This window comes from Canis aureus, chromosome 9, assembly GCF_053574225.1.
Source record: "Canis aureus isolate CA01 chromosome 9, VMU_Caureus_v.1.0, whole genome shotgun sequence".
NCBI classification, from domain to species: domain Eukaryota; kingdom Metazoa; phylum Chordata; class Mammalia; order Carnivora; family Canidae; genus Canis; species Canis aureus.
Window position 1 is genome coordinate 39,699,945 of NC_135619.1, and position 15,263 is coordinate 39,715,207.

At 39.6% G+C, this 15,263-nt stretch overlaps 1 protein-coding gene across 1 annotated transcript in view; it reads left to right on the top strand.

The window, feature by feature from the left end:
• The window catches only part of PRKCH (protein kinase C eta), a 233,599-nt gene that overhangs the window by 110,251 nt on the left and 108,085 nt on the right, over nt 1-15,263 (top strand). Inside the window, exons 3-6 of the mRNA XM_077909543.1 lie at nt 6,877-7,027; nt 9,523-9,557; nt 12,756-12,844; nt 14,507-14,636. Coding sequence (XP_077765669.1) covers nt 6,877-7,027; nt 9,523-9,557; nt 12,756-12,844; nt 14,507-14,636 — 405 coding nt within the window. The remainder of the gene's footprint in view (nt 1-6,876; nt 7,028-9,522; nt 9,558-12,755; nt 12,845-14,506; nt 14,637-15,263) is intronic.

A 15,263-nucleotide genomic window follows, 5' to 3' on the forward strand; every position in this document is an offset into this window, starting at 1 on the left:
GCAGTCTAGGAACAAATGATTTTTCTCTCTTCCTCTTGCCAATGATAGCCATCCACAGGATGCATGATGGAAGGTGTTTATGCAGGCTGAGCTTCCTCAGAGGGAGCCAAACCCTGATAAACACCTGTGCATGGTACCTGTAGAGTCAGGTCTCCTAATGCACGGAGTCTAATCACTCTCTGTGAATTTAAAAATAGCTATGAGTCATGTGGTATGCACTTTTCAAAAACAGAAGATTCTGTACTACTCAGTGTTATTTGGGGGCTTTTGCATGCAATTTTTAAAATGCTAACACCTTTTTTTTGTAGCCTTTGTCACTGGTGCTGGCATAAAGTCCTGGAACCTTCTCTCTGTCCTGTGTCTCAAATTCTCCTTCCTCTTTTCCAAACAACTGCTAAGCTCAGTCCCTTTATAAAGTCATTCTTAATTCATCAGAGGACTAGATACACAACTGCTGTGATTCTCTCTTCACTCAACACCCTCTAAATGCTCTCACCCACTGGTGGTGTGTACTTATCGTAAAGACTCATTGAGTTCTGTATTTGCGTAACCCATGTCCTAATCTCTCTTTGTTTATATCCTTATTGTCTCAGACAGGAATCATCTAATGTTAAATTCTTCTGCATCATTCTTCGTGCACAGAGTTTTGTGATCAGATGGTTGCCTATTCAGTGTGTTTGAGGATATTAAGCAAGATTCTCTCGCGACCTTATCTTGTTACCTTTCAGTATATATTTTGGAGAGATAAACAACATAATACTTTCTGGGTTTTTTTTTTTTTTTCTTGACTAGTAGCTTGCTTAGCTCTAAGGTCTTCCTGTTTGTTTTTCTCCCAGTTCTTCCCTCCCATGCACACAAACGATAAAACAAATATCTCAGGAAGAAGGAAAAAAAGACGTGGGAGAGCATTGCTCCATGTTCCACAATAGTAAACAGAGTCTGGCGACCCCACTTTTATCAGTAGCTGCTTGACCTCACTTAACCTTCCTGTTAGCTTCTGTTTCCTCCCCAGAAAATGTATTACTTTCCAGGGATTCCAGGAGACCTGATGTTCATAAAGGACACAGTAGTGTGAGGTTACCCATGAGGCCCTGGGATAACACCAAGAGTGGAGGATTTCTAGTGGTAGTTCTGACACTAGCTGGTTAGGTCAAACACCTTGGGCACGGTGTTTAAGGGAATGGTTCCCTAAGTATTGATTTCTAGGCAATTAGGTGATTAAATTAAATCCTTTCTGTTCTTTGATCTCCATGGTAGTATGGAGGAAGAGCTTTCACAATTATGTAACACTTGCTACCTGTCAGGTGCTTTTCTAATTATATTACACTTATTAACTCAAGGAGTCATTAAGGTGGCCCTTTGAGGAAGGTTCTCTTGTGCTTCCTGTTCTACAAAGGAGGAAATGGAGACATAGGAGAGTCAACAGTTTGCCCAGGATCACCTAGCTTGGAAGGCAGGAAGCAGAATTCCTGCCCAGGCTCCAGATCCTGCATCCTCAACTACCACCCAGTCCAGCCTGTTGCATAGAAAGGCCATACAGCTTCCTCAGCTTGGCCCCTTGCAGACACGCCATGGATCTTTGTAAACTGCTGTGCCCTGGCTGTGAAGCAAATTCAGCTTAACAAAGTTGACTCTTATTTTTACACCGAATCAAAGTTATTCCCTTTATGCCTTTTATATTCTGGAAATACCTACTTAATTCTGAATATTAAAAGGTGCCATGCCGTAGACTTTCAGTCTCCTATTTAATTTGGTTGCAATCATTTGAAAATTAGGAGACATGATCTCTGCTTTCAGTAGTACTTTAAAATCACTGGTTTCTACAGCTGGAATAGAAAACCTTAGCTTCAGGTAGATAGAACGAAAGACTAAAGAGGATGAAGCACTTACTGTTTTGAGATAAAGTTAAGGCAGCTTTACAGAGACTTCAGAGAGATGCCCCTCTCCCACAAGGCCTCAGGTTCACCACATGCAGTCCAGTAGGACTTTTGGCAGTGAAAATGAACCTTGGAGTGGTTTCGTGGCTCCCAGTCATTTGTGCCTTCAAAAGTTCTAAAGAGTGTGTGGGATGACAATCAGATTTTATGAAATAGAATTTTATTTCAAAAGAGTTCATGTTTGTTGTATTTGGCCTAATTATTCTCCACTCCATGGATGGGATGGCTTGTCAAAACTCACTCTGGTGAGACAGAGCAGGTCTCCAGGCCTGCCCACCTCTGAGCCTGGAATGTGAATTTCCCTGCTAGGCACTGAGCCAGCTTCCTATTTACTTAAAGACACTGAGCATCTCAGGAGGAAAACAGAAGTTGTGATGCAAGTTTTGGCTGCAAAGCACGTTAAGGTTGCCTAACGTGTTTGAAAAAAAACAAAACAAAACAAAGCACATGTGATCTGGAAAATTTCTCCAAGCTTGGGTTGGTTTAAGGTACAAAAGGATTAAATAGTCTTCTTTTTTTTTTTAAGTGCTTTTAACTCAGTCCTAAGGAAACTGAGTCCTAAGGAAAAAAGAGACAGTGCAAACAGCGAGGAAACCCCCTCCCTGTGTGCTCTGATTATAAAGTGCAGGTCAAGTCTGTACCTGGGCAGAGTGCAATCTGAGAGCTCTTTTTTCCTGTCTGGGGTACTTATCAAGAGAATGTGACAGTGAAAGTCATTTGAAGCCATGGTACCCCTAGTCCCTGTTTTCTTAACCAAACATCTTTCAAATTCCCAGGTGTGTATGAGTGTGTTTTTGTGCTTTTTAAACAAAAAGAGGCCCCTGAGCAAAAGAATACAGAAGAGGGAAGAGGAAAGTTTAGTTAAAATGGACCACATAGGAGGGGCTTCTGAGACATCTGGGATATAGAGGTGAACTCGTTCCCAGTGCTATGAGATTAGGAAAAGATTGAGGTGCAGTCCCAGATTGCTTTGGGAAGAAGGAGAGAGGCATTTCACCTTGATTTAGGATTTGGGGGATGCCACTTAGGTTCTGAGACAGATAGGATAAGTCTAATTTAACTAGTCAGAGGGGAGAAAAAGAGGATAGAGCATTCCAGGAGGGGTGGAAGGCAGGAGCGAAGGCATTAAGGGATGACCACCACAGTGGATAGCTGCAAGTAGTTTCTTCCTAAATCCTTCAGGCTAGAAGGAATCACCTGGAAAATTCATCGGTCCTGTTATTACTATGGCAAGAGCTGTTGGGGGCGGGCGGGGGGGGGGGCAGGATTCAATTCAAGAAATATTAAAAATACAAGTGAGCTGACCTTTTAACCACTCTTCATAGTATTAAGGGTTTAAAAAAGTAAATTCTTGATAATTAGACCCCTGGGGAAATTTAATTTGCATCTAGATGTGATAAGTGTTTAGTAATTCAATACAGATTTTGCACTGGCTAGTATTGAGCTAGGTCTCAGGCTGGTGATAACATATGCTAGATATAATGTGATCATTAGGCCAAATTTTATCATCTGCCCAGCAAAGGAAAATTAAAATCTGATCTTTTTGTTATTACTAAATGGCTTCTGGAAATAATGCAGAAGAGAGCTGTATAAGAGAGTGACTTATGTTCATGTGTGATCCTTATCCAGGATTTTAAGAAATTCAGGAATATTGATTATGATGCTATCCCCATAGAACTGAGAACAGTGATATAAGTATCTTCTTGAGACAGATGGGAAACCTGAGAATGAAAATAATTAGGCTAATTGCCAAAGGTTTTACACATACACATCCCAAAATAAGAACTGAAGCAGGTAGAATTTTAACTGTGCCAGAGCCTCTGAAAGTATTGGTGTCTTAACCAAATTCATTTTCTCTATTTCTGCATTTCATTCCTTGAGGTTTCTGATGTAAACCCTAATTTTTACTGTTAAGCAGAAAGTAGCAATTGATATCTCTATACCATATATTCTCCCTAGCATTTTTATAGAAAAAACAATCCTAGAAGTTGAATTGCTGAATTTAAAAAAATGTACATTTACAGCTTTGACAATTGGTCTCAAAATATATATATTCTTGAAATAGCTGCATGTGTTAAATGCTACCATGGGCTCCGTTCTGTGCTGAACGCTTTCATTGCAATACCTCTTTCAGTCTTTGGAAAAACCTATGAGAAAAAAAGCGTTACCTGGTTTTATGGATGGGAAGACTGAGGCTTTGCAGGGTAGACACAGCCAGAAGGTGGCAGAGCAGGACTGGAGCCCAGTTAAACTACCAGCAGAGGGGAGGTGCCTATTTCCCCATTCCCTTGTAAGCATAGGCACATTAGCAATCCTTATAAACATCTACCAATTTAAGTAAAATGTCATTTACCTCCTGATTTTTATATGTCCGTCTTTGATAGGATTGGACATCTGGTATGTTTATTGTCTGTCTGCATTTATAGTTTTATAAATTGCCTGTTCACCTCCTCTGCCCCATTTTTACTAGTTTGTTCATCCCTTTTTATTATTAATTTCTACATATTATAAATAGTAACCCTTTGTCATATTTTGCAAATCCCTTTCCCCCCCGTTTGTTGTGTTTAACTTTCTGGTTTAACACACTGGTTTCTGTGTTTTTTGCCAAATAGAACTTTAAATTCCTTAAATTGGGGGTACCTGCGTGGCTTAGTGGTTGAGCGTCTGCCTTCAGTTCAGGGAGTGATCTCGGGGTCCCAGGATTGAGTCCCACATCGGGCTCCCTGCATGGAGCCTGCTTCTACCTCTGCTTCTGTCTCTGCCTGTGTTTCTCATGAAAAATAAATACAATATTTTAAAAAATCTACAAACATTAAAAAAATAAATTCCTTAAATTGCAGGTTTGTGAGTCTTCTATGGCTTTAGAGTATTGTTACCCTTATCCCATCCTAGGAGTATATATTTTTTCCCTTATTTTTCCATAACTTCCTCCTTAACATTTACCTGAGGTTATTTTGGTATAAGGAGTGAGATAAAGATATTTTCTAAAAGGCTAACTAGTTGTCTAAACGCTATTCATAATCTCTCATTTCCCATTAATTTGAACTATGTTCTCTTTAAGAAAAATTGATTCCTAGTTTTGGACTTTTCTTGAGGTGATAGCATGCTGTTTTAGTCACTGTAACTTTGTTTTATCATGCAGGACAAGTCTTCCCTCATTAGAATTTTTGGACGGTTTTTAAATATCTATGGTTTTGGGGATCCCTGGGTGGCTTAACCGTTTGGTGCCTGCCTTTGGCCCAGGGCGTGATCCTGGAGTCCCGGGATCGAGTTCCGCGTCGGGCTCCTGGCATGGAGCCTGCTTCTCCCTCTGCTTGTGTCTCTGCCTCTCTCTCTCTCTCTCTCTCTCTCTATGTCTATCATGAATGAATGAATGAATGAATGAATGAATGAATGAATGAATAAATAAATCTTTAAAAAAATCATGACCAGGTGCAGCACTAAGTATTTTATTTCTTTTTTTATTTTTGAAGATTTTATTTATTTATTTGAGGGAGAAAGGGGGGTGGAGCAAAGAGATAATGGGAGAAGCACACTCCCCACTGAGCAGAAAGCCCAATGCAGGGCTTGATCCCAGAATCCTGAGATAATGACCTGAGCCAAAGGCAGACATTTAACCAACTGAACCACCCAGGTGCACAATATTTAATTTCTTTAAAAAAGCATATGTATTAATATATGTCACTTAAAAATTTATTGTTTTGCTACTTGATTTGCTTTGTAATCATATGTGTGTGTGTGTGTGTGTGTGTGTGTGTATTTATTTAAGATTATAAAGCTTTACTCTGAGAAGGGATCTGTAAGTTTCACTAGGCTAAGGAGTCCATGACATGAAAAATGATTACTAACCCCCGATTTATTTTTTCTGATATATCTTCAGATATATCCATCATATCTTTTAGTCCTAGAATTGTATCACATAGTTCCCTTCAAAAAACAGGGCGCTTCTTTGCTTCTCTATTCTGAAACAGGTTTAAATGTTAATATCATCTTGTTTTTAAAGGCTGCAAATAATTTACCCATGAAACCATCTGGGCCTGGCTGATTTTCAAGAGGCAGTCCATAGAAAATCTTACCAATTTTTTTTCTGAATAAATCCACCTGTTTGGTTTATGTAGCTCTTATTCAGTTAGTTTGGGCCATTTGTGTTTTCACAGAAATCTATTTCTTCCAGGTTTTGAAATTTATTAGCAGATTATTTTTGTGTTACTCCTTAAGTTTTCTTTGCATTGAAGTGATTAATTGAAAAGCTTTATTGAAGAAGCAATCTTTTATTAATCACAAATCTCTGCACACATTGCAAAAGTTCTAGTATAATTATGTGGAAGAAATAATTTACTGTTTTTAGATGGGGCGCAGTTTTGATTCTTCAAACTAGGAGCCACTACTTCTAAAAATGTGAAGTTGGAAAAGGAACTTTGCCCCAAGTCCGGGTTAATTTCTGCCCATTCCGGACATGGTGTTGGGGACTGATGCTTTGGGCCAGTACCCTCATTGTGCTGCTGCTGTTCCCTCCTTCTATTTGTGAGGATGGCAGAATGAAAGGTGAATAATGAGAAATCTGTGTTACCTACTGGTATTTATAGCCAGTCAATGGCCCCGAGGCCCCACACAGCTGGATAGGAGCTAGAAGACCAGGTTGATATCTCATACTGGAACATTAGAACCCTGGGGAACCTATGGTCTGTGCCAGAGCCACTGGTCCAAGATAGCCAGGTATAATTAAGCAGTCGGTAATCTCAGAGTTCATTTAGGTCTGACCCTTACAAATTAAGAGTCCTAAGGTCCCTAGGAAGCATGATGATGTTCTGGGGTATTTTGTATCTTCAATAAAGAAGAAACAATGTGGAGAGTATTTGAGCTATTATGCTTTCTTATACATTAGATACAGCTAGATTCATTTGCACATTAATCTTTTTTCCTCTCTTTTAATGTACAGCCACTCTCCAGAGAGACCGAATCTTCAAACATTTTACCAGGAAGCGCCAAAGGGCTATGCGAAGGCGAGTCCACCAGATCAATGGACACAAGTTTATGGCCACGTACCTGAGGCAGCCCACCTACTGCTCTCACTGCAGGGAGTTTATCTGGTATGAGGTTCCCTGGCTTCTCTCTTCCTAGGAGCTTCTTTCTATAATCAAGACCTCCTCTGGTTGTGTGTAGTTTCATAGGAAGCATGATTATGAAGAATTGTTTTAGGATCTGATTTTTGCTTTTTATTCTAATATATTGATCCAGCAATTTTAATTCCCAATAAAAAAGAATCTAAATTTACAGATCCAAGTTTTAGATGTTATTTCTTCTTCCAATCATTTGGGGAAAGGTGCTAATGAATCATTAACTGGTTAAGAGGCACTAATTAGGGAGACTAATCAATCAATATATAGATAATAAATTGGATAATCAGCCACTGAGTAAGAGAGAAAAAAACAACAGTATTGCTTTAAAAAAAGTATGACTTATGTGATAGGTTACAGAAATTAATTATTGTAAGTACAGTGAGCATACAGTGTATGTGGCCAAAGGTAATAACTTATAGTGATTGCATACTATAATCCTTGGTATTAAGGAATTGCAATAATTAACAGTTGAGAAATTCTAGATAAATTGGGGCAATATCTTACTATACGTGTGACTGAAGCTTAAGCCTCAGTGGCAAATCTATACTGTAAAATAAATTTGTTAATTGCTATCATCATTTAGAGCCAACATTAAACACATTTATTTGGAAAGGGAAGAAGGAAACGATCCCTTACACACATCCAAAAATGTACACATACATGCCCATCTCTGAAGGAGAAAAGACATATGAGTATCTATAGCATAAAAGGAAATCCTTGTTTTTGTTGCAAACTTTAGTCATTTTGTTTAAGTCAAAAGCACTTGGTTCAAAGTAAATTTTTTTAAGTTATCAATCATGAGTTTGTGGTTTGGTTGTGTGTGTGTGTGTGTGTGTGTGTGTGTGTATGTGTGAGATTACTTTGGTTTAAAAGTACCTGCTACCTTTTAGCAGTCAGAGTCCAGGGTTAGTGTTTCTGGCATTTTACATTAAGAATAGAGTCTTGTCTAAACCAAAGACCTTAAACTAGCTGTTGATATGATGCCTACAAATGTGCCATCACAATTCTAGTCTTCAGAAAGAAACAGTTCCTGCTGTGATAATTGAACAAATCAAAAGTGTTGGCCACTTTGAGCCCATTTTCCACTCTTGTGGGATCTGTATTCTCTAGTTAGGTGTTGTCCACCTCTCTCCTTGTGGTTTTCCTGACCTGAAAGATCTGCCACTCTTCATTTCATGTCACATCATTCTGCCTCCCTCCTTTCTGTGACTTGCCTACCCTTGTGGGCATTTGTGGTGACAACCTGGGACCTCAACTAACGTTCTCAGTGGAAACTTTTTTTGATAATTTCACTAAATTTTTTTCCACCAAGAAAACATTAACTCCCACTCAACTAGCCTTCACTTGCACATTCTCTCTTTCTTTCTCACTCTCACACACACACCCGTATACACAGGCACACACACACAATATAATATTAATGTATGTTACATATATATGGTTAAGAGTATATACTCTGGCATTCAGTCTCATCACCAACTAAATGTGTGAACCTAGATAAGGTATATAATCCATCAATATTTCCTTATTTGTAAAATAAAGATAATTTTTTTGCTTACATTATGAATTTTTATATAGATCTTAAAATGCTAGGTGCCATTCTAAGCATTTTACATTATCACCTCTTTCTATCTTCATGACAACCCTATGAAGTAGGTACTGTGGTCATTAACTGCCCTTCATAGATGAAGAAACTATGGTTCAAAGGAATTAATGATGTGTCCCAAATCATGCCTAGGCCGTTTGGTTTCAGAGTCTGTGCTGTGAGCCTTCCTGTTATGCCTGCTACCTCGCATGGCTTTTGCGAGGATTAAATGAGATGCTATATGTCAGCAATGTGGCTTGGTTCCTGGCACATCTCCAGGCTTAATAAACTATGGTCTGTGTTAAATGAGAATGGGGATAATGTCATCACTGCCCAGAGAATATCCTAGGGGAGAGACCAAGATGACAGCTGTGGGCCTGACGGGCATCTTGTGGCAGCACTTCTGTGCCTCACCCCTTGTTGAACTCTAAGGTCTGATGGGGGCACAAAGAAGAGGGAGGGAGCCTCAGGCCAGGCAGCTTCTGTAGGCTCAGCTGTTTACTTCACAACCTGTGGATCTTTATGAGTATGTGAGTGCAAATGTCAAAGGTGGAGTGATCCTTCAGGCTGAGGCTCAGTCATAAGACCCATAAGACCAGATGAGGACATGGGGTTTGCCATAGAGGGAGGTGGGTGGAATGAGGATCGCAAATATCCACCTGTGTATATCACTGGAGCATTCTGGTCATCAGGTGACTTCCTCTGTCTTTGTGGTAACAAGGGCTCAGAAAGCACCTCATCTTTGCTTCTTCTCTGAAATTATGCTTTTCATAAAGGAGCAAAGGATGGCATGCATTTGTTTTCCTTAAGTACTATGACTACAGGAGGACTGTGGCTGAAATAGACTGATGATGACTTTTTTCTCTGTTGTCTTGAACAGGGGAGTATTCGGGAAACAGGGTTATCAATGTCAAGGTAAGAAAACATTTTAAAAACTATGTTTAATCTTGTTCCTATGTTAAAAACTGATTATACTAAGAGGAGACAGATACATTTCATTAATATTGTGATAAATAACTCTGCAGGTCAAATGAGACCCCCCTATAGAATTGCAACTTTTTAGTGTGGTTTAAATTTTGGCTACGTTTTAGATAGCATAGAAGGAATATTTTTATTTCTAAAGCTGAGATACCTAATAAAGTTTGTTTAAAGTTTTGCCTCTGCAATAACATGAAAACACTGAAAGGTAATGCCATATTGTGAGCAGTACCCTTAAATCTTGAAGCTAAATTTTTGTCTTTTACAACCCTGTTGTTAATAGGGGTGAGAAGTGGCACAGTGTTGTCTCTTAACCTACATAGGGAATAGAAGCTATTATCCCAGTTGCTTTTTGATTTTCTAATTTTAAAAAATGTGAGAAATGTTCAAAGTTAATATGTTAATAATCTTGTAAGTTATTATGCATTAAATTTATTTTGATTTTCACAATTCTAAGATAAAACCAATTTACTAGTGTTCCAAATGGGAGGAGTTAAAGAAGGCTCTTACTCAGATTTAGCCAGACTGGATTGGTTTGTCTTTTATTTGGACTATCTTTGTTGTTGGCTTGAGCATCATCACACAATACATAGGGTACCTATCTTCTTGATTTGCACTCTACAGATGATTGGTAAAATAGCACTACCTCTCCTGGAGTGGTAGCCTCCATGTCAGTAAGGAAATCCTGCCTTCTCTTCTGGAGAAGGTGAGGTAAGAACATTCTTTCCTTTAGAATGGTATAGGACATACTCTTGGATATAATTTTCACTTTAACATGTATGAGCAATTCTATTGGGTTCTCAAATTTAGAAAAAATAGAATATATAATCAATAAGACTTTAATTGACTTTATGCTATTAATCTTAGTCCCAAATGAGAACATAGTTCACATATAAGAATTGATATTACTTTTTGGTCCCTCTCCAGCACAGGGACATGTCCGCAGTCAACTCTGATCTGTCTTATGCTTTTAGTGCAGGATATTTGATGGACTGATTCTCAGTGGGCCACTTGTTGTTGAAAGAACAGGAAAGAATGTTGATCAGGAGATATGAAGACCCCAATATGTTCACATCTTGTTAAGGGACATAAAACCAAATACTTGGTTTGAGAAGGGTATACCATGCTAACACTAATCAATAGACAAGGCTGACTTCAGATTGAAGAGGCATTATGTAATGATAAAGGGGCCCGTTTTTCAAGAAGACCTAATAATCCTTAACATGTAGGCACCTAACAATAGAGAGTCAAAATACGTGAGGCAAAAACTGATAGAACTGTGAGGATATATAGACAAATCTTTTGTTACAGTTGGAGACTTCAATATCTCAGTAGCTGATAGGTCCAGCAGGCAGAAAATCTGTAAGGATATCACAGTTTGATTAAATTGACATTTATAGACTACCTCACCTAACAATAGCAGAATACGCATTGTTCTCAAGCTCGCAAGGAATATTTATCAGTATAGACCATATTCTGGCCCATGATATAAGCCTTAACAAATTTAAAAGAATAGAAGTCGTAAAGAAATAGAATCATAAAACGTTTCTTTTCAGACCACAGTGGAATTAAAGTACACGTGAATCACAGAAAGATAGCTGGAAAGCCCCCCAAATATTTAGAGATTAAACAACACATTTGAAATAACACACAGATAAAAGAAGACTCAAGAAAAAATAAATGTTTCAAACCAAATGAAAATAAAAGTACATTTTATCAAAATTTTGGGATGCAGCAAAGGCAGTACTCAGAGGAAAGTTTATAGCATTAAATGCATACATTAAAAAGGAAGGACCTAAAATCAGTATCTAAGTTTTCATCTTTAAGGAAATTAGATAAAGGAGAGAAGCTTAAAGTAAGCAGAAAAAATAAGATTAAAGCATAAATCAGTAAAATTGAAATTAGGAAAACAATAGAGAAAATCCACCAAATAAAAAGCTGATTCTTTAAAAAGTTCAATAAAATTGGTAAACTTCTAGCCAAGCTAATGACAAAAATAACCAAACCTCAGATGCTTCAGAATATAAGATTTTTCTATGTGAGGGATGGTTTGGAGATCCCCTCATCTAAAAAGGCAAATTCTCTGGGAACTTTCAATTTGGTTCCCCTGCCAATTAAGCCTGCTGAAAGCTAGATTTGTTTTAAAGTATATTACTATTTGCTGACATGTCATCAGTGTTTATGTACTTAATCCTAAAAACCTCTACATGTCTTGAAAGATCTAAAAAATAACATGTATTTTCATACTGCTCCATTGTAATTGCTCATCTTTTAATGGCAAACTGAACTCTGTCTGCCCTATGTCAGTTATCCAGATGGAAATGGGGGAAAAAATGTTTGAAAGTTCTAAGTATTCAAATAGTTGATTGAGTCATTCTGCAAATATTTAATGAGTGCCTACTTTGTTCAAGGCATCATGCTGCCTGGGAAGTCTAAGGCCATTGGAGGCTATGTGTGGAAGAGTTGACACTGGGGGGCAGGCTAAGGGTTGTAAGAGAACCAAGGAGAGAGAGATAGTTTGGTCTAGAAGGGGAACCAAGGGTAGTATATTTTCATGGAAGAGACATTTCTCAAGTGTGTCTTATCATAAACATAAGTAGTTAGACAATAGACAAAGAGAATGTCCTAGGGATTGAGTAAGACACGGTCAGTGTGTGGGGAAGAGCAAAGGCTTACTCCAGGAAGAGCAGCCAGTCTAGTTTCTCCAGGAACGAAGAGTGCCCAGAAAAGAAAGGTAACAGGAAGCTTGGGGTAGCTTCCAGAAGGCCTGAAACCCACCTGGGAAATTTGAACTCAACTCACTGGCCGCGAGAGGCTATTGAAGGTTTAGATCGTGGGGCAAGGTGACCAGGATTATATCGTGAGAGGATTCCTGTGGTGGTGAGTGCAGGTGTTATTAAAGACAGAAAGGATGAAGTAGGCTCAAGATGTGAGTGCGAATAGTTTGGATGTGAGCAGAGGCATGAGTTAGGGTAATGGTATTGATTATGGGAGGGGTGGGTGCCCTGGATGCCCGTGTGTGGGCCAGACACCCAAATCAAGTCACCTTGGCATGGTATAGCCCTTGTTGACTCTATTAGGACTGGCTGACCGTGAGCCTCTAATAAATGTGTAACCATGCATTTAATTCCCTAGTGTGCACCTGTGTTGTCCATAAACGCTGCCATCATCTAATTGTTACAGCCTGCACTTGCCAGAACAATATTAACAAAATGGATTCAAAGGTAAGAAGATCGTAGTTTGCTAATTAAGTGCCTGCACAAGCTTATTTGCACATCAATTCTATTCTGTCTGTCTGTCTGTCTCTCTCTATTTTTCTCACTCCATCCCTTTTCTACTTCCCTTCCACACTCCTTGAGGTGAATGGTGATATCAGAATTGAATTTTCTCTCCTTTTTATTTTATGGTATTTTTATTTCTCTGCTTGTGTAGCATGACCTGTCCCTGAGTTGATCCCATTAGTGACCAGCTGGTCACAAGCTCTCAGCATCAGTTTTTCTAATTTGGAGAGAGTTTTGGAGGGCTTAAAAGATCCCTGAGGTTGGCATCAAATGACTAGTATTTGAATGCAGAATCCAGCCTCTGCCAGCTAACCTCTCTGTCAGTCTCAGTCTTAAAATGTGATTTCTATTTCCTTCACATGACTTTTGTGAGGCTTACGCAAGATAGAACTGATGTGAAAAGTATTTGTTAACTGTCAGTTGTGCCTCCTCAATAAGGTGACTGTTAGCCCCCTCCGGTGTCTTCCAAAATTTCAGGGAGGATGCGCTTCTATATATAAAGGTTTGAATCTTGTTCTTGTCACTCACATTGCATTCAGCCGGGCTGGGCACAATCTAAATGTGGGGATAGAAAGCAGATGGAGTACTGCTGACAGTGAGTGGTGGATTTGCAGAAGCATGGGAGAGTCTGACTTTGAGCTCAGTATTGCTTGCAGCACACAGATAGGACGACTGCTCAAGAGCACGTGCAGAGGTACGTGCTACTGCTTTTATGAGAAAGAGACCAGCAAAGTTTCAAGAGGAGTTATAATTGCTGCACTCCTTGTCACATGTGAATCTGCTGTTGTTTCAAATTGTGACATAGGGATGCCTGGGTGGCTCAGCGGTTGAGCGCATCTGCCTTTGGCTCAGGGCATGATCCTGGAGTACCAGGATCGAGTCCCACATCGGGCTCCCTGCATGGAGCCTGCTTCTCCCTCCGCCTATGTCTCTGCCTTTCTCTTTCTGTGTCTCTCATGACTAAATATATAAAATCTTTAAAAACAAACAAACAAAACCAAATTGTGACATAGACCATAGAGCATATGCCTAGTCTGATTATGTGCTGGAAGCAGTTGGTGAGATTAAAGCAGGACCTTTGCACTCAGATTGTAAAATGCAAATGCTGGGCAAAGCCACTAGGAAGCCACTAGAGTGTCACCATGGAATGAATTCCTTCTGTGGTTCCATGCCCTTTGGATGCCACCCCCTCCTCCCAGGTCCCCACCAATACAATATCTGGAAAAGCCTGTGGTGTTAGCAAGTGTATTTGGTCTATAAGAGACCTGTTTAATCCTGAAGTTAAAAGGTTCTAGGAAATAGACATGGGTGTGAGGGAGTTGTCAAGGAGAGAAATACAGCCTGAATATAAAGATGATAAAAAGGTCATTTATCACCATTTATCTCCCCAAATGGTGAACCATCTGATGCACACTACACCCCTTCTTTTTAGTCTTATTGGTTAGAAAATGTGCTCAGCCTGGCGAGGAAGGCCTGAGTACAGTGAAATAATCTACCTAGCTCAGGTGTCATGGTAACACTGCATTTGGGGGCCTCCTGTTACAGTTTCTACAAAAGATGTTGGTGTGGCATTCTAGCTCTTGTGCTTCTATTTCCCTTTTACAGATTGCTGAACAGAGGTTCGGAATCAACATCCCACACAAGTTCAGTATTCACAACTACAAAGTACCAACATTCTGCGATCACTGTGGCTCGCTGCTCTGGGGGATAATGCGACAAGGACTTCAGTGTAAAAGTGAGATGCTAGGGTGCTGGGTACCCACTTCATGAAAGCACCAAGCTACAAGCTTTCGGAATCCTATAGGCTCAGCCTCTGACCTAGGATCGATGGTTTGAGGCACTTTGTGAATTATATCTTAGTAGTCTGTGCTTATGTGTTCCTGGTCAGGCATGTAAAGAGAGCTACATCTGGTCTAAAAGATTTCCTAAATGTCTATTCAGCCAGTTGTTAAACTCAGTGTTCTGTGTAGCTGGCTGTCATCTGTTTAGTGCTTAGGGCCTGCTAGTTGCTGCATATTTTAATAGATATTTGAAAGAGGAAAAAATGGGATCTTGGTCAGAAACGGAAGGTGGTAGGAGGTGAGGTGGCCGAAGGAGAGGCTTCGGTTATGAGTAAGAACTGGCAGGAGAGTAGGTCCAGCGACCTCACCAGAAATAAGCAGGAATCGAGTAAAAGCACAAGAAAAGCTGCCCTGGGTCTTTTCCTCAAAGAGGTGGATAGAGATTGGAGAGGTAGGTGGGGTGAAGGATGCTTGAGCTTTGGCCATGGACTTGTGCTTCAGTAACTCTGCCCAATGGAGCTTGAGTTGGGAACTTTGGCCTTAGCAAAGGGTCTGAGAGTAAGGTGTGATTCCTGTCCTGT